This window comes from Myotis nattereri (genome assembly GCF_964212035.1).
Source record: "Myotis nattereri genome assembly, chromosome: 15".
Classification (NCBI taxonomy): domain Eukaryota; kingdom Metazoa; phylum Chordata; class Mammalia; order Chiroptera; family Vespertilionidae; genus Myotis; species Myotis nattereri.
The window spans coordinates 32,980,691-33,000,277 of record NC_138090.1 but is presented as its reverse complement, the minus strand read 5'-3'; the positions used below and the strand labels follow the sequence as shown (position 1 = coordinate 33,000,277).

General features: G+C 47.2%; 1 protein-coding gene across 1 annotated transcript; it reads right to left on the bottom strand.

The window, feature by feature from the left end:
• Nucleotides 1-3,771: 3,771 nt before the first annotated feature.
• Nucleotides 3,772-15,594, bottom strand: CD22 (CD22 molecule; the record flags this gene model as incomplete). Its single annotated transcript, XM_081108015.1, has 14 exons — nt 3,772-4,616; nt 4,888-4,972; nt 5,603-5,727; nt 5,892-5,967; nt 6,141-6,237; nt 7,480-7,743; nt 7,825-8,088; nt 8,293-8,550; nt 9,617-9,880; nt 10,005-10,283; nt 11,592-11,897; nt 12,871-13,245; nt 13,468-13,528; nt 15,553-15,594. The coding sequence occupies 14 exons, from the start codon at nt 15,592-15,594 to the stop codon at nt 4,485-4,487; spliced, it is 2,628 nt and encodes an 875-aa protein (XP_080964141.1). The 3' UTR covers nt 3,772-4,484.
• Nucleotides 15,595-19,587: the final 3,993 nt, after the last annotated feature.

The following is a 19,587-nucleotide window of genomic DNA, read 5'->3' as shown; positions in this document are numbered from 1 at the left end:
AAGAAACAAAGAGAGAGGATCCAAATAAGTAAAATCAGAAAGAAAAGAGGTAAAGTAACAACTGTCACCACAGAAATACAAGATTGTAAGAAAATACTATGAACAACTCAAGCTGTACAACATGGACGAAATGGACATGTTTCTAGAAAAATACAATCTTCCAAAACTGAATCAGGAAGAATAAAAAAACCTGAGTAGGCCAATAACAATTAATGAAATTGAAGCAGTACTAAAAAGGTCCCAGCAAACAAAACCCCTGGTCAAGACAGATTCACAGGGGAGTTTTACCAAGCCTTCAAAGAACAACCAACACCCATCCTCCTCAAACTATTCCAAAAAATCGAAGAGGAAGGAACACTTCCAAACTCTTTTAGGAGGCCAGCATTATCCTAATTCCAAAACCAGATAAAGACACTACAAAGAAAGAGAATTACTGGCCAATATCCTTGATGAACATAGATACTAAAATCCTCAACAAAATATTAGCAAATCGAATTCAGCAATATAATAAAAGATCATACACCATGACCAAGTGGGATTTACTCCAGGTACTCAGGCTAGTGCAATATTCTCAAGTCACATAAAAAAAACTGAAAGACAAAAATCACATGATCATATCAATAGACACAGAAAAAGCATTCAACAAAATTCAGCAACCATTTTTGATAAAAACTGTCAGCAAAGTAGGAAAAGAGGGATCATACCTCAACATAATAAAAGCCGTATATGACAAACCTACAGCCAACATCATACTTAATGGGCAAAAACTAAAACCATTTCCCCAAGAACAGGGATGTCCTCTTTTACCACTCTTATTCAACATAGTACTGAAGTCTTAGCTACAGCAATCGGGCAAGAAGAAAAAATAAAAGGTATCCAAATTGGAAAGAAGGACGTAAAATTGTCATTATCTGCAGATGACATGATATTGTACATAGAAAACGCTAAGGACTACACAAAAAACTTCTAGATTTAGTAAATGAATTTGGCAATGCAGCAGGGTACAAAATTAACACCCAGAAATCTATGGCTTTTTTATACACCAATAATGATCTCTCAGAAAGAAAAACTTAAAAAATAATCCCATTTACTACTAAAACAACAAAATTAGGAAAATTAGAAATAAACTTAACCAAGGAGGTAAAAGACTCAGAAAACTAAAGGACAGGAAAAAAGAGATAGAAAAAGATATAAAGATGTGTTCGTGGACTGCTAGAATTAACATAATTAAAATGGCCATACTACCCAAAGCAATCTATAGATTCAATGCAATCCCTATTAAAATACCATTAGCATATTTCACAGAGCTAGAACACATACTCCAAAAATTTATATGGAATTTAAAAAGACCCTGAATAGCAGCAGCAATCTTGAGAAAGAACAAAGTTGGAGGGATCACAGTATCAGATATCAAAGCCACTGTAATAAAAACAGCCTGGTCCTGGCACAAGAACAGGCATATATACATCAATGGAATAGAACAGAGAACCCAGAAATCAACCTAAGCCACTATGTTCAATTAATATTTGACAATGGAGGCAAGAGAATACAATGGAGCAAAGATATTCTCTAAATGGTGTTGCAAAAACTGGACAGGTACATGCAAAAAAATGAAACTAAACCACCAAATTATACCATAGACAAGAATAAACTTAAAGTGGATAAAATACTTAAATGGAATAAACTCAAAATGGATATAATACAAAGTCATGAAACCATCAAATCCTAGAAAAAAACCATAGGTAACAAAATGTCAAACATCTCATGTAGCAGAGTTTTCACAGATATATTGCCTAGGGGCAAGAGGAACAAAGGAAAAAATAAACAAATGGGACTATATCAAACTAAAAAGCTTCTGCACAGCAAAGGAAACCAGCATCAAAATGAAAAGGGAACCCACTTCATAGGAGAACATATTTGCCAATGATACATAAGGGGTTAATTTCCCAATATATAAAGTATTCATACAACTCAACAAAAGGAAGACAAATAATCCAATTAAAAAGTGGGCAGACGATCTGAATAGACATGTCTCCAAAGAGAACATACAAATGGCCAAGAGACATATGAAAAAAATGCTCAACGTCACTAATCATCAGAGAGATGCAAATTAAAACGACTATGAGGTACCACTTCACACCTTCCAGAATGATTATCATCAATAAATCAACAAAAAACAAACGCTGGCAAGGAAGTGGAGAAAAAGGAACCCTTGTACACTGAGAATACAGACTGGTACAACCACTATGGAAAACAGTGTGGAGTTTCCTCAAAATATTAAAAATAGCCTGGCCAATGTTGCTCAGTGGTTGAGTATCAACGTATGAACCAGGATGTCACTGTTTGATTCCAGGTCAGGGCACATGCTGGGGTGTGGGCTCCATCCCCAGTGCGGGGCACGCAGGAGGCAGCTGATCAATGATTCTCTCTCATCATTGATGTTTCTATTTCTCTCTCCCTTCCTCTCTGAAATCAATAAAATATATTTTTTAAAAAATTAAAAAAAGAACTGCCATTTGACCCAGTGATCCCACTTCTAGGAATATATTCTAAGAAGCCTGAAACACCAATCAGAAAGGAATATATGCACTCCTATGTTCATAGCAGCGCAATTTACAATAGCTAAAATCTGGAAACAAAAAAAATAAATAAAATAAAATAAAATCTGGAAACAACCCAAGTGTCCATCAGTAGATGAATGGATAAAAAAACTGTGGTTCATGTGGTGCACAATGGAATACTATGCAGCAGTAAAAAAGAAGGATCTCTTACCCTTGAGAGAGCATGGAGGGACCTGGAGAGTATTATGCCAAGTGAAATAAGCCAGTCAGAGAAAGACAATTATCACATGATCTCTTATATGTGGAATCTAATGAACAAAATAAACTGACAAACAAAATACATCCAGACATTAAAGTATGCAACAGACTGAAGTATTTCAGAGGGAAGCCGGGAAGTGTGGGGGTGGGGGTAGGGTGTGGGGGAGGGATAGGAAGAGATCAACCAAAGAATTTATATGCATATATGTATAACCCACGGACACAGACAGTAGTGTGGTGAAGGCCTGGGGAGGGGGTGGTAATACTTTCAACAATAAAGATAAAGTACAAAAAGACAAAAATAAAGTGGGGACAAAGTAGGCTGATAAGAAATCGGTGCCTCACTCTGTGTAATTGTGAGGATGAGCAGAACCTCCTCTTCTCTCAAGGACCTACTGGAAAGTCGGAATTAGCAAATGCAATAGGGAACTGGTGGGGCGACTGCAGGAGGTAGAAAAGCTAAGGTTTTTCAGGGCAGCGGGCCTTCGAGGAGCTCTTAGGCAGCTTGGATTGTAAAGGAACTTGGCAGGGTCACTCTTGAGAATAGCTGGGAGTAATGGGTTGGCTTCCCCTTTTTGCATTCTTCAAGAGATGCAAATAAGACGGGACTTTGGTTTCAGGGACTTTTGGCTATTGCATAAGGCTTCTCATAACGGGACTCAAGCAATGTAAATTATACAGCACTTCCTACACTGAACCACCTGCACAAAAACTGAGGCTCAAATAAGCAGATGAACTTTGCCCAAGATGGCTTGGCTAGTAAAGCAGAGGGGGCAGACAGAGGGGGCAACAGTGGGCTCTTTGCAACAAGATAACAGACTTTTCCGTCTGCTGACTTAATCATGAAATTACCTTGACTCCTGTCCCTTTTCCTTAAGCCCCATTCATGAGGCCATCCCACATCTCTGTCCTACTCTGATACCACAGACCAGAATTAGCTCACTGATTCTTTGAAATAATACCAAGACATTTTTATTGTGCAACTCCGTGCTTGTTACATGTTTGTTCACACAGGTGTATGTCTCACACCACCAGCCCCTGAAGGTGGGCTGCAGCCGCGTGATCCTCTCCGTGGACTGCCTCGCTGACATAGAGAGAAGTCAGGGCCAGGTAGTTCCTCTTTCTACCTCATTTCTGTTCCTTTCTCTGGACATTGCTCCAGATAGATTAGGCATAAGATTAGTGAGTGGGGCTCTCAGAGTGGGGCGGCAGGGTGGGGTGTGTAGGAGATGGGGAGGGAAAGAGGAAAAGCTAGCGACCAGCTGATCTCCACAGGGGTACAGACAGCTGGGGGGGTGGGGGTTGGAGGGGGTGGGTGGTGGCAGACGGTTGGGGAGGAGCAGGGGGACTTGTACAGTGCAGGCTAGGTGTTCAGATGACTTTCTGGGACGGAAGGAGCGTGGGACAGGACAGGGCCAGGCCTTCTGGATGGTTGAGGTTACAATGCTGAGAGGGAAGACTGTCTCATGTCCAAAGTTCTCTGTACCGACTGGGGTGCAGTAATTGTGTGTGTACGCACGTATGTGCATGTGTGTGTGTGTGTGTGTGTGTGTGTGTGTGTGTAAGGAGAGGTTGTGTAACTTCTCAACTGAGCAACAGTGACTGCAGGGGCCGTGACTATACCCGACAGCCCCTAGGCACCTCCAGCTCAGCCACTTGGATCCATTAGTGCTTTAGGGTCACGTACTCCACTCCTTCCTGTCTCAGAGGCCGCTCCCCAAGCCCCAAATGAACCAGCTCCGAGTAATGTATCCCATCGTCTTCTGGAACATCTGGAATCACGTTCTCATAGTCGCCCTGAGAAAGCCACATCATGGTCAGCGTGGCTGACCCACTGTTTCCTCTCCTTGACTCCACAGGGGAGAGGGGGTCAAGAGCCCAAGCAGGAACCCTCTTATTCAGAAACCAGCTGCCTTTGGCATCTCAGAGTGGGAGGTGCTGGCCCTGTGCCTGGGCTGCCTCCCCAGGACCCAGCCTTGACACCGCTGAGACCACCCGAGCCTCCCCACCTGGGGCTCATGGCTGGGGCCAGGTCCTCCACGCCCTCCTTCCACACCCGCCCTCTTACCACTCGAGGCTTCTGCACCACCGAGTAAGTGACTGTGTTGTCCCTGCTTAGGGAAGGTCTGTGCACCTCTGGGGTCCCTGCATCCCTGAGAGGAAAGGCAGATAGATGACCACAAGTGAAGCATTTCTTATGAATTCTGCCCCTTCTTTTAACTCCCTAGACCCCAAGAGCACCCCAGCCTCTCAGCCCTTTATGCGTACGCCTAATGCTCACAATAGGAGCTAACTTGTCAAACGAGTGAGTACCACAGCCTTAACCTAGGTCAGTGATGGCGAACCTATGACACACGAACTCATTTTTTTTGGTTGATTTTTCTTTGTTAAATGGCATTTAGATATATAAAATAAATATCAAAAATATAAATCTTTGTTTTACTATGATTGCAAATATCAAAAAATTTCTATATGTGACACGGCACCAGAGTTAAGTTAGGGTTTTTCAAAATGCTGACACGCCGAGCTCAAAACGTTTGCCATCACTGACTAGGTGATAGAGACTGACCCTGGGCATACATTCTCCTGGCTTGAAGGAGCAGGTCCAATTCCTGAGACCATTACTTACCAAAGGGGATGGGTTGTCATGGAGCTGGAATGAGGAAATGGGAACATGGTGGTGCTTGGCATGGGCTTGGCACAAAGATGGCAGGTGAGACATGGGCTTTCCCTCCCACAGCCCTCCCAGGGTGCAGCTGTCACCCTCCCGGTCCCCTCAGTACCCAATCCTTGGTGGGTCCGTCTCGCCAACAGGAAAGCGCAGCGTCGCATAGCTGATGGAATCTTCCATCACCGGATTGTAGCAGCCCAGGGACTGGGGGCCTTCAGGAAGGGGGGCTCTTCTAATCTGCATGAGGGACAGGGTCTCAGCTCTCACCCCTCCTTTCCCCACCACAGTTCCCTTCCCTGGGAGGCTGACAGCCCAGGCTTCTCCACAGCACTCTTCATCGCCCCCTTGCTTCTTTGCTTGACTTCAAGGTCTGCCTGCACTTCGTCTTTCTTCCATCCTACCTTGTTATTCCTCACAAAGAAGCTCTGCCCACTGGAATTTTCCTGAGGCCCTTGCTGGCTCTGAATCCTCTTCCAGCTAAGAAATAAAGACCCGCTCAGTGAGGAGCAAGGGATGGGGACAGGACCCTGTGGAGTGGGTGAGCTGGGTCCTACAGGACTGAGTAACTGGAGTTACTCCCTGGAATGGGCTGAGGGACAGAGGAGGGAAGGCAGAAGGAAGAGAAAGGGAGGGCAGTGTGAGGAGCTCACCTTCCCTGAAACTTGACTCCCAGGAATGCCAGGAAGAGGATGACCAGGCACAGCCCCAGTCCCAGGGCCACTCGCCGGCTGATGGTCTGTGGACTATCTGTGGGGAAAGGAGGACCCTTCATTGAGGACATTGTCTCAGTCAGATACCAGCCCACTCTGCCCTGGACATTCGCCTGGAGGGCATCCTGTCCTTTCTCCTGCATGATCTCCACCAGTGAGGACACAGTGCAGACGAAGAGAGAGACTCTAGTCCCTGCCCTCTGGACCTGCTGTTAAGAGGTCCTGTTTGTGACAGGCAGGGGCACACACGAAGCACGGAAGCCTCATAAATAAGTACCACTTCTTCAGAGGGCGCTTGGTCTTACTATGAGAACTTCACAAAACTGTCCTTGCACCCAGCAATTCCATGTAGGAATTTATCCTGCAACTATCCTTGCAGGGGTGCCCTGAGCAAGAGGCTGCACACGCGGGAGAAGGGCGCTAAGCAGCATTCACACACCGGACTACAGCGTGGCCTTCAGGAAGAGACAGGTCTCCAGGGGAGACGAGGGGACACGCTTTTAGACAGTGTTGCGTTTCAAAGTAACACGCGCAGGCTATTTCCTTTTAGTGCGCCGTTTTGCAGGCAATAATCCTCTAAATTTAAAAACATAGCTCCAATCATAAATCTGAACAAAGCATAATAAATAAATAAAATATCTTCCCTATGTTTCCAGACACCCTCTGTATGCACTCTCCAAGTGGTGTTATTACATTGGGGGGAGGGGGGGGCAGCGGGGAGATTCAGGGCAAAGTGTGAGCCCTGCTACCATTTGTGTAAGGAAGGGTGCGTAGACACCGATGGACAGATGCACACTGTGCACATACAGAATCCTCTGAGGAGACGTAAACCGCTGCCAACAGTGAAGGCTTTGAAGAAGAGGGCAGAGTTCTCAGGGAGCAAGAAAGGAGAGGTATTTCCACTATGTACCCTTTCATGCTGTTTTAGTCTTTTATCAGGTACTTGTGTGGTTTAAAAAATCACTCAAGTTTCAAAAGATAAAAACAAGGGTGAGACAGAGAGAGACAGAGAGAGGGACCCGTAGGAGCTCAGGATGTCTGGAAGGTGGAAGCAGCCTGCCAGGGAATCCTCCTGGAGAGAGTCAGGAGAGACTGGGCGGGAGGAGGGAGCCAGGGAGCTGTGTGCAGCAGGGTGTGCCTTTGAGCACACAGGTTGGGCTGGCCTGGCAGGATAGGGAGGGAGAGGAGAGGGAAGAAGGGGTAGGTGGTCTGGAATTCAGTCTCAGGGCAAAACCACAGGAGTGGCCAAGGCCAGAGAAGAAGAGGGAAGGGGCCTTACAGTAGACAGTGAGGGTGCTAGGGGGCGACCGGTCCACACCCAGTCGGTTGCCCCCCTGGCACCAATAGGCGCCTGAGTGCTGGACCTTCACAGGATCCAATCTCAGCGTCTGATGATCATGGTGGAGGTTCTGGTTATTCCCGTCAAACCAGGTGTAGCGGGAGATGGGAGGGTTGGCATCACTCTCACACGTCAGGACTGCTTTCTTCCCCTCCATCACACTGTCTTTAGGGCTGATGGACACCCGTAGCCTCCTAGGTGCATCTGTACGAAAAAGCGAAATCAGGATCCGGGTAGCCAGTTACCTGCCCTTCTCTGCTCTTAGGTCCAGACCCAGCCACTCACACAGCACTGGGAGCTCCCAGGCCTCGGATGTGCTCTGTCCTATGGAGTTGCTGACCACGCAGCTGTAACTTCCAGCATCTTCTGGGGAGATGGAGCCAAAGCTCAGTTCTCTTCCTTCCTTCAGAAAGATCCCATTCTTCTTCCAGAAGAAGTGGACGTCCGTGGGACGGCTGCTAGAGAAGTTACATCGGAGGAGGACTGCGTGTCCGGAGTGAATCTCAGAACGGGGGCCAATCCACAGGACCTTGACATCTCTGGGGGCATCTGGAGAGCAAGGGCCTCGGTCTGACTTCTTGGGACCCATTTTCTCCTCCTGCCCCAGGAGTTCCTCTCCCCTTGGTGCTGAGGCCTGACTCTTACCCCCTCAATTCTCTGTAAAGACTCTCGTCCAGGCTTCTGGCTCCTCCCCCTTAGAGCCCCATCTCCCACCCAAGCCACCTCCCAGATGGCCCTGCCCGGGTCACTCACACTGGACCTGCAGGCTGACAGGTTGAGCCCACGAACACCACAGGTTACAGGCTGCACAGGTGAATGGCATGGCATTCCAGGCAACTTTTTGAATCCTTAGCACCCCAGGTACTAGCTCTTTCCAGGAGCCGTGGGGACTCCATTCATATCTGGTAACGCTAGGGTTACTGGAATTATAGTTACAGAACAGGGTCACATTGTCTCCTTCCCGAATTGGTGTAGGATTTTGAATCACCATGGTTACCTCCTTGGGGGAATCTGGGAGGAAGTGAGAGAAATGGGTGAAGAAAAGTCAGCTGGCCGTAATACCTATTCCTTCCAGCATTCACGTAGTTCCTAAACTAACCATAAGAAGGCTCGTGCTTCCTTCTTGCATCTGTGTTAGGACAGAAACCCTCCCCTTCTTCTCTGGCCTGGCTGTGGTTAGAGGCAGGATGGAGCCGTGGTTAGGAGCACAGCTCTGACAGAGAACATGTGGTGCTGTTTGTGGGTCTTTGCAAGGGTCTGGCACACACAGCTGGGTGGCTGCAGCATGAGTGTTAGTAAAAATGACAACAACAACAACAACAACAACAACAACATAATAATAATAATAATAAGCACAGCTCTGAAGCCAGGCTGCTGGGCCCTATCACTTGGAACTGTGTGACCATGGACTGCAGGACTCAGTTTACTTATCTGTCAAATGAGGTCCTAAGAATATCTAACCTCATGGGATTGTTGCCAGGACAAAATAAGATGATGTCCTTAAAGCAGTGTGGTGTGTAGTAAACACTTAATAAGAATTGGTGCCACTGCTGCTATCACATATCAGGCGATATATCTAGATGTTCAAGATCTGGGCATTCCCATCAGCGTATTTGGTCCAGATGATAATGTTCCAGGGTCCAAGGATGAAAACTATGGATTCTCTTTGTCCTGGGCTTGACTCAGTGACAAGATTCACTGTGTTAAATAAGGTCTGATGATGGAGAGGTAATGACACATTTTGCCTCAGTTCTCCTTGAATACTTCAGAACCCCTTCTGGGACACAGCCACTGCTTACTGATGCCAAGTCTCTGTGTCCCTCAAGGGGCCCTGGCATCGAGCAGTATATTCGTTCAACAAACATCTACTAAGCACCTACCACCAGCCAGACCCTGTTCCGGTGCTGAGAATACAGCTGTGAACAACAGCAGAACACCCAAGGAGCTTACATGTCAGGAGGCCCTGGCTCCTGCTTGCTGTCCATCCTAGGACCCAGGAATGCCCTGCACTCATCTGCTTCCTCCTCCACCCACATCCCTCTTCTTTCTCTAGGACCCAAAGGCTCTGACTACTCACATTGGACATCCAACTCAGCAACCTGGTCAACGTGTCCACGACCAATACTGTTTTGTGCTATGCAGTAATAATTCCCAGCGTGCCTGAGGCGGACCTGTGGGATCTCGAAGGTCTCATCTGTCCCTCTCCACACTTCATTGTCATTGTGATACCAGGTATAATTGGTTGGAAGAGGACTGGCCTGTGATATACAAGTCAGCTTTACACTAGTTCCCTCCTTAGCTGGTGAGGAGAAGATCTGAACCCTGGAAGGTTCTGGAGCATCTGGAAAAAGGGGCAGAGGCAAGTGGGGGAGTTGAGCAGAGGCCTCTGCTGCTGACCTCTCAAGGGTCTTGGTCCCACCCCACTAACTCCCTGCCTGCCCTTCCACAGCTCCCAGGAGGCTCACAGTGCACTCGGAGGACCACTTCTGATGTTGCTGAGCCCACATCGTTGCGGGCCTGGCAGTGATACTTCCCACGCATCTGTTTGGTCACTTTGGGCAGAGTTAGCTTGAGAATCTTCTGCTCCCTCTGCAGTGTCCCCTGCTCTGTCACGGGGATTCCATCCTTGAGCCAGGAAAGAGTCTGGTACTCTGGGTAGCTGCTGATGACCTGGCACGTCATGGTCACAGGTTCATCCTCTATTACGTTGGCTTCTTTGGGACTGACCTTCAATTTTGGGGAGTCTGGAGGAGCAGAGGAACAGTGAGGGATGAGAAAGGGAATTCTTAGAGAGTGTAAAGCAGTGAGAAGTTGTAGAGCATAAGGTTGTATAGCCACTTCTTCTGATAAAGCAGTGGCCTGTGTATAGCGTGTGGGGTGTGCAGCCTTGTCAACAAGCATAGGCTGGCAACCATCACAGCCTCCTAACTCCAGTCTCTGCTCCTCCCACTCCCAGTCCCTGCAGGTCTGGTCTCCCCATCAGCAGCAGCATTCCTAATACTGTCAATCAGACCTTGTCACTCCCTTGCTTGAAACCATTCAGTGGAGTCTAAAACCTGACTGCTGCCTACAAGCTCAATTGCCCTGGTCCCTCTCGACCATCCTTTCCTACACTGGGCCCCTCAGACATTGTGCTGGGGCTCTGTGGCCCCTTGTTTGTCACAGTTACACTACGTTCCTACTTCAAAAATGTCTCCTCATTCTTTCCTCTTCCTGGAATCTTCTCAAAAATATCTGCCTGCCTCAGTCCCTCCCTTCACTCAAACCTCAGCACAAGTTCACCTGCGTCACAGAAGTCTCCCTCTTTCCAAGCCCTGCTTTAGTTTTTCTTAATACACTTAGCACTACCTACTGTTATGAACTCTATTTCTTTGTTGATCTCTTTTTGCTTGTCTTTCCCACTGCAATGCTAGCTCCACACGGGCAAGAATTTTGCTCACTGCTGTCTCCCCAGCAGCCATAACGAGGCCTTGCACCTAGTAGGTTTGCAACAAATATCCATTGAACGAATGAATGAATGATGAAAAAAAAATCCCTCCCCTCTCCCCAAAGAACAATAAAACCTAACCAGATGATCCCAAAATCATGTCATGGCTGGAGGATTGATTAAAATATTTTATTCTGACCAGGGATGAGAAACATCCTGCTCACAGGCTGTATAAGGCCCATGAAATCATTTGGTCTGGCCCTGCCAAGGCATTAGGAGTGAGGTAATTAAATGTTTGACCAAATATAGCAGCTAATTTTTAAGTTGATAATTTTGTATGGCCCACAAATGATGTTATAAATATCCAAATGGCCCTCAGCAGAAAAATGGTTCCCTACTCCTATAAGCAGATGCTGAAATGAGTCAGTTTCCAGATATACCAGGGCTGACCACAGGGATGGTGGAGGAAGGAACCCAGCTCAGTTGGACCACTCCCGGCTCTGGGGCCCACAGACTGATTATGCTTCCTTCTGTGGAGGCTCATGCTACCCTGGGTGCTCACTGAAGGGTTGGGAGGAGAGGACAAGTTCCTCGTCCTTCCCATAGGAGCATTGGAGAGACTCACGCTTCACATCTAGCCGCACTGTTTCCTGAGAGAGCAGCCCATCTGTTGTGTCATTCCAGACCTGGCAGGTCAGCTTCTTGCCATGGTGAGTCCACTGAGGCTGCAATGTGAGCTGGCTCTGGGTGAAGATAGTCTTGGTGGTCAGGGAAGTCAAGGGGACAGAGGGATGTTGAGGTAACTCTTCCAGGAGCCACAGCAACTTGACCTGGTACTCAAAGCAGGCAAAATTCAGCATGCAGGTCAGAGTGACTTCTTGGGACTCCCAGATTTCTGGAGGGAGCTCAATGCGAGGTGGAGGAGCCGTCTCTGCAAAAGAGTAGAGACCATGCTGGCAGCCTGGAAAACAGGACTGCTGTGTACCAGCCCTCACACCTGGCTTTAGATGCTCTGGCCCAAATAACCTTTTGGGATCCCCTTACTAGTCCACCCACCTCTCTCCAGGCCTGCTTTGAATCTCTTTTGCTCAGTGAAAGCATCCTCTGAAAGGTCTTGCAAGTGCTGAACCTCTTTAGAATTACACGTCATATTTTGTGCTTATTTTATTCTACTCCCAAATGTTTGCTTTCTAAATATTTTCAAAAAATAAAAAAAATAAATGTTTTCAAGATCATTCTCCCATCACCACTAAATGAATTTTACCAGTTTAGTTTAACATGCATTTCTTAGTTTTGACAACAAGCCTGCACTAATGGCCTCGCCATTGGAGGCACAACTAACAGCACTCCTGTCAGAGGCTCCTCTGGTGGAGCAGGACGGTGGACAGCCAATCCTGGCTCTCCCGGGGCTGGGCTACCCTCCAACTGCAGGGTCTGAAGCTACATCTCTTACTCCAAACATAGGGCTGCCTAGTCCCCCCACCAAGACAGGCTATAAAACGGAGTGAGCACATGCCCCAGGGAAAGGCCTCAGATCTGTGCTTTATCTGCCCCTACACATGTCATTTATCTATGAAGGGCCAGTTAGAATTTATCACCGACATTAACACATTGCAAGATTTTACTTAAAAATCTAGAGTTTTCCCTTGAAAAATCAGGTCACCTGGCATCCAGACTGCAGAATGGGCAGAAGCTGGGTGGCAAGTGGGTGCTTGAGGAGGAACAAGAGCGCATGCTCCAATTTGGCCACAGCCCCATTGTCTTGTGCTGCTGAGTCACTCATTGGCACCCCCTGCCTGGCCTCTGTAGGCCACCTGGTTTTCAGGCCCTGCCCCAGGAGGTGGTGTTTCCCACTTCCCTCCTACCCTTGCCTGAGGTAGAGGACACCATGCCCAGGGCCTTACTGGAGATGTTGAGGACTATTTCCTCCATCCACTTTCCACTCTTCGATGTCATCCTCAGCCCCAGTTGACCGTTGTCTTGGGCTTTTACAGGGTGGATGCGAAGGGTGCAGTTGGATTTGTTGTCTCCCAGGAATTTCACTCTTTCCGGAGAGACAGGCGTCTGTGACTTTGTACTCTCATAGAGGATTGTCCCACTGTAGTCCTTGGTCTTGTCGTCAAACACATAATTCTGGTACACAGTCAGGTTTTCCAGGACTGTTCCATACCCTGGGATTGTGTAGCAGCAGGGAATCCAGACACAGGCTCCCTCCCAGGCATAGAGGGTGGCCGGGTGCTCAAAGTTCCATGTGCTTGAGTTAGAAAAAGCTAAGTATTCTGAAACCCACCACAATGATCAGAAAGCATTATTGAGGGACATGGAGAACTTTCAAAGGAGTAAAGAATCCCCTCTGAAGAGAGAGGGAGACACACACACACACACACAGCAAGACACAAACCCTACCCCACATTTACTCTTCTCTGCCTCAGATCTTTCCTCCTCCTCCAGCTCCACAGTAACCCCAGAACCCAAGCACCAGCCCAGACCACAATCCTTACCGAGGAGCAGGAACAAGGGGCCAAGGAAATGCATGGTGTTGTGTCTAGGCGGGAGCCTGGGGCAGAAAGAGTGTGTTTTTGAGCCACCTGGTCGCTTACTTCTTCTTAGACGACTTTTCTTGCTCATTTACTGAGTTCCAACGCCTTGTCCCTGATCCCGGGAAGCCCATGTCTGGTTGCATAGAGGGATGTGGGGCTCTGGATGCGCATTGGGCTTCTTTGGTATGCTATGCCTCTCTCATCAGTCCGAGATCCTTGCAGGGCTAGTCTCAATCTCTCTTCCCAGCACTCCTTCCTTTCTTACTTCCATCTACCCACCAATCCATCCATGCATCGTCTATCCATCCATGATTGTATAAACTTCCTGCCTAGCCCTTGGGCTTTGAATAGCACCAGACGACTGAGCGCTGCAAGTACCAGGCTATAGGAAACTTGGAGCTCACTTTGGGGCAACTAGTGAAGGATTTACATAGGGAAGAGACATGACCTAATAATTAAGTATGATATCAGGAGAACATTTAAAGGGGTCTGAGAAGACTTAGAAGTCCAGGGGTCCCTCTCAGATGCCTAGGGGCTGGGTAGGAAACATAAATCAACCAGGTGGTTCTGGATCTAGCCAATTGTGGCCAAGTGGGACTGTGGGCTCAGCACAACCTGATCTTCCACTGTTTTAAGAGAAGCAGCCAAATTGCCATGTGAAATATCCTGCTTAAAAAACATAAACAAGCAGCCTGTCTGTGCACCACAGACAGTCTAAGGACTGCCAATGTTCAATCTCTCTCTCTCTCTCTCTCTCTCTCTCTCTCTCTCTCTCTCTCTCTCTCCCTCTTTCTCTCTCTCTCCCTCTCTCCAGTGAGCTGGCCACCACCTTACTATACTTTTACAAAGTTACATTTACATAAAGTTAAATTTAAGTCTTAATTTGCATGGCTGTGCCCTCAATGCTGTCCCTGGGGAATCAGGCAGGATGTGTCCACAGAGTGTGTCTCCTTTCTCAGCACAGATCCGTGCCCCTCCCACCCGCCCAGCCAACATTTCCCACACATCAGTGTCCCCCACCCCCCACCAGCTATGTGGCTTCTGCCAAAGGCTGTTGGGTATGCAGTACCTGGTGTGCTGAAAGCATGAAGGGGTCTGTCCCCAGGGGTAGTGGCTGTGCTGGCTTGGCCCAAGCAGGGATTAGGGGTAAAGGTTCTGAACGGGTGCAGTCTCTCCAGGCAGAGCTGACACCAGCTCTGTAGGCACTAATAGTGTTACACACAAAAAAAATCTTCAAGGTCAGATCCATTTGAGAGAAACTGGGTTTAAAAAGTTAAATAAGGCTTTACTGCAGGCCTTTCAATCAATGGAGGGTAGGGGGGTAGTCCGTGGGGGAGGGAGGAGTGTCATACATCTCCCAGCATGGGGTTAGGGTACATACTTCTTTAGCCATGGGGACTACTTTACATTTTCCATGAAAAACTCGGCAGGGTTGCAGGGTCAGTGTTTTTAGAGATGCACTTTGGATCCCCTTTGAGTTTCCACAAGGTCTGTGGCAAGAGCCAGATTCCATGCAAAGACTAGCCTTCAGCAGCTGGGCCACTGTGCCAGCAGCCAGCATCCACCCTCTCATTGAGAACTGGCTTAATAATTCCAGGATGAATGGGAGAGGGGCTGGGTGCTTACCTGAAGGAGCTCCAGAAAGTCTCTGGGGCACAGGAAGTGGGCTCCAGGCCTGGAATTGAAAGGCTGCTAAAGCAGGGTGGAGTGTGGAGGCTAGGGACAGTAGGCATTAGGCACAAAGACTCAGGACAAGGCTACACTGTTCAGGACCTCAGAGCCAGCCTCCCTGAGTTCATTCTTCCCTCTTGGACATCCAGTGACCATCTTATTCTCAGAGGCTCACCAAGCCCAGCAGGGGAGATGCTCAAAGACAGGCCTCTACAACCTACTATAACACAGCAAGAGAGGGAGAGGGTCCCGTTGTACCACCAACCCCAAGACCTGTGCCTGGCACACAGTAGCTGCTCTATACTTGCCTGTTGAATGCAAAAAAAATAACACACACACACACACACAAACCACCAAAACAAAAATAGTTTTTACCTGTTTCCTGGTGTCTTCTCTCTTCAGAGACCCTGGCAGCATCTGAGAGTGAAAGGAGAAGCACAGTGAAGTCTTCAGTAACTAATTTTCACCCTTTGGACACACCCCCTGCCTCTTAGTGGCTCTGAAGGTGACTAAGAGGCATGACGATCTGGGAAGTGGGGAAAAGAGGCCATGAAGGGGATATAGGCTTGGAGCCAGTTTGGAAGGAACACTCAAATATCTGTGGTCAGTTTTTCTCAGTGTATGGAGTTTGTACATCAGATGAGTGTCACAATTTCCCCTGCATCCAGCTCTTAGGAAATGACAATGACTCAATCCAAGCAGATTAGAACTGTTAGCCTGCTGGAAAAGGCACAGGCCAACTTGAAAGTATTTGTCTTTTAGTTTCACCATCCAATTATTCTATAGCAGTGATGGCGAACCTATGACACGTGTGTCAGAGGTGACACGCGAACTCATTTTTTTGGTTGATTTTTCTTTGTTAAGTGGCATTTAAATATATAAAAGAAATATCAAAAATATAAATCTTTGTTTTACTATGGTTGCAAATATCAAAAAATTTCTATATGTGACACGGCACCAGAGTTAAGTTAGGGTTTTTCAAAATGCTGACACGCCGAGCTCAAAAGGTTCGCCATCACTGTTCTATAGGCTTGAAAGGTAGGGAATCCGACCACGAACATTGACGTTTCAGGAACCCCCCAAGGGTTGAGAAATAGCCCACATATATCAGAAAGGAAGGAGATAACTTATGTGAACTATGATAACTTATGTGAACTTATGTGAACATGGGCAAGTGTTGGAACTAAAACCTCACCACATTTATCAGGAGTCTAGGCCAGGGGTGGGCAAACTTTCTGACTCGAGGGCCACAATGGGTTCTTAAACTGGACCGGAGGGCCGGAACAAAAGCATGGATGGAGTGTTTGTGTGAACTAATATAAATTCAAAGTAAACATCATTACATAAAAGGGTACGGTCTTTTCTTTTTTTAGTTTTATTCATTTCAAACGGGCCGGATCTGGCCCGCGGGCCGTAGTTTGCCCACAGCTGGTCTAGTCTGTGAGTATTTGAAACCAGAACTGGACAATAGGCAAAGCCATCCAAATCCTACAGATGATAAGGGAAGCTTCTGAGAAATCTTCACTCTGACACCACTCTGCTGACTGCTGGGCATTAGGAATAAAAGAGGGAAGAACAAGGTCTTCAAAAAGCAGTGATGTCCTGGGAGGTTCTAGGTACCTTGATTGTAGCATCTTTGCTGCAAGGATTTTTGCCAGAAATGTTTTTGCCATATAACTGGCCATAAGGCAATTTTGCCATAAAAAAAGTAAAATAATGAAAAATAAAAGAGAGCACTCTGCCTCCCAGGAGCATGTCCATGTTTCCCTCCCCTCCCCGCCCCCACTACAGTACCATTAGCTTCCTCACTCCCAAGCTCCAAGGGCCCTTCCTTTAACTCTAGAACTTGTTTGCTAAGTCCATTTCTTCTAGGATTACTTTTTCTACCTCTGTAATTTGCCCAATAAAGGTCTCTTACAGTTAAAAAGAAAATAGAAATATTAAAAATAAAATCCTGTATAATAAAAGTGTAGTATACAAATTGTCCCCTCCACCGGGAGTTCATCCAGTAGTTCGACCAGGGGGTAGGGCCAGCCAGGGGAAGGCAGGGAGGCCCTGACCGATGGTGGTGGCAGGATGCCCCAGCTGGTGTCGGCAGGTGCTGGGGGAAGGGAGGGAGTACCCAGCCAGCAGCCGGTAGCCACTATGGACCCTACCAGTGCATGAATTTCATGCACTGGGCCTCTAGTTAAACCTAACAAATTTAAGAAGACGTTATTAAGAAATACAAAATATTTGAATGCATTTAAAATGTGTGTAGATTCATAGCAATATTGTGCAAATAACTGACGTTATTTTGTACCTAAGCACTTGTCTTTGTTCATGGGAAATGTGGGTTCAACTCTGCACCCTCAAAGAGGGTCATTGGCCTCTTTTTCCCTCCTAATGTAATGTGTTTCAAAACAAGAAACCAACTCTTGGGGCAAATAAATGCTAACTATTTTAAGACCAACACCATGTCTTCTCATCACTATACCAACCACTGTGAGGACTAGCTACAACTTATTTATAATACAAAAATGTGAGTAACTGTGAAAACCTTGTCAATGGAGAAATGAAACCAAACAAACAAATAAAAACACCAAACTGTCAATTATTTTATTTTTTTACAGTGGTTGATTAATCTATACTAATAATAGCCTAGGCCCATCACAACCAGATGGGATGACCAAAAAGTAACAGTAACAACCACACAGCAGCTGCGTGGTGTGACCAGGCCGGCAGCGAGGTTAGCAAGGGACAACCGAAGGACTGACCAGCAGGCTGCATGGGGCAACCAGGCCAGCAAGGGGGTTAGTGAGGGATGACCAAACGAATGACCAGCAGGCTGTGTGGGGTGACCAGGTTGGCAAGGAGGGCAGTTTGGGGGGCGACCAGGCAGGCAGGAATGGGCAGTTGGGGACAATCAGGCTGGCAGGCAGTGGTGGTTAGGGGTGATCATGCTGGTGGGGGGAGGCAGTTAGGGGTGATCAGGTAGGCAGGCAGGCGAGCGGTTAGGAACTGGCAGTCCTGGATTGTGAGAAGGATGTCCGACTGCTGATTTAGGCCCGATCCCTGGATCACGCCTAAACCGGCAGTCGGACATCCTCCAAGAGGTCCCAGATTGGAGAGGGTGCAAGCTAGGCTGAGGGGACCCCCCCCACTCCTGTGCACGAAGTTCATGCACTGGCCCTCTAGTTACTCAATAAAGAAATGAAACCAAAAACACAAACAAACAAAAAACATACAAAGTATCAACCAGTTATTTTATTTTTTTTGTGTGACAAAATTGCTTTATGGTCAATTAGTTCTGTTGCAAACATGCTTGTAGCAAAAATGCCTGTGGCAAAGACGGTATGGTGAAAATACTGAACATGGTTTGGGGGAGATGGGGTAGGTGTACTTTCCCCTATTTCTTTCTTTAAGTATAATTAAAAACCCTGGACATTGTAAAACAAGCATAAGAAAACTCTGAAAGGTGTAAATAAGGTACACTAGTTAGGGACCTCAGGATCTGAGGAATAATATGGCAGTGAATTCCATTGATTTTCTCTTTGCTTCATATATCCCAGACTAAATTCTGGAGAAGCCAGCAACTGGAACTACCAATGAGCACAGACCAAAAAAGTTTCAGTAAAATCCCGCTCTTCTAGCCAAAGAACCAGGAAAGGGGCAGTCTAGATAGACAGAAATCTTTCAGGCAATAACTGCTCAACTACAGAAAAACATGCAGCTTCACCCTCACTCCCTGACAGCAAAGGCTGAGTGGGGAGCCTAGACTTTTTTAGCACGGATCCTCAGGCCACTCCCTTAAGCCCCATCTAAGTGGTTCCAGAGGAGGCTGAGTCTGGAGCTGGGCTCTCATCCCCACAGGGCTCCCCTCCTCACTGGAGTGGTATAAGAGGAGGTCTAATGGTCAGTCAGGACGTCCACCATCACTCAGTGGTAACAAGCCCACATCCTACAGTAGAATCTGTGTGGAAGCCATATGGACTGCCATAATAAGTTACCCCTCCTCCCTTCCAACTAGGGTGGTAATAGTGGGTGCCTAATGGGGGACTTGAACTCCCTCTCCTGTCCAAAAACAAGGAACCTTCATCCACCCCCTGCCCGCCGGGTCAAGGGACGCTGAATGGAGAATCTGGACTTCTACCCCCACTTAACAGTAGTGAGGCAGTGCCCCGCTTCATTTCATTGGAGCATTGTTGGGGAGGTTTGTTATAACACAGATTTAAGGTCCATTCCTGAGCAAGATTAAAAATGGCGGCGGAGTACATGGATGCTGCATTGACATGCTCCCAGGACCAAACTGGAATTACAACTAAAGTACAGAAAAACTGCCTGAACAATCAATGGAAGACTTGCTGGAGAGAACCCTGATAACCAAGGACAGTGGGGTGGTGAAGGCCTGGGGCAGGGGGCAGGAGCGGG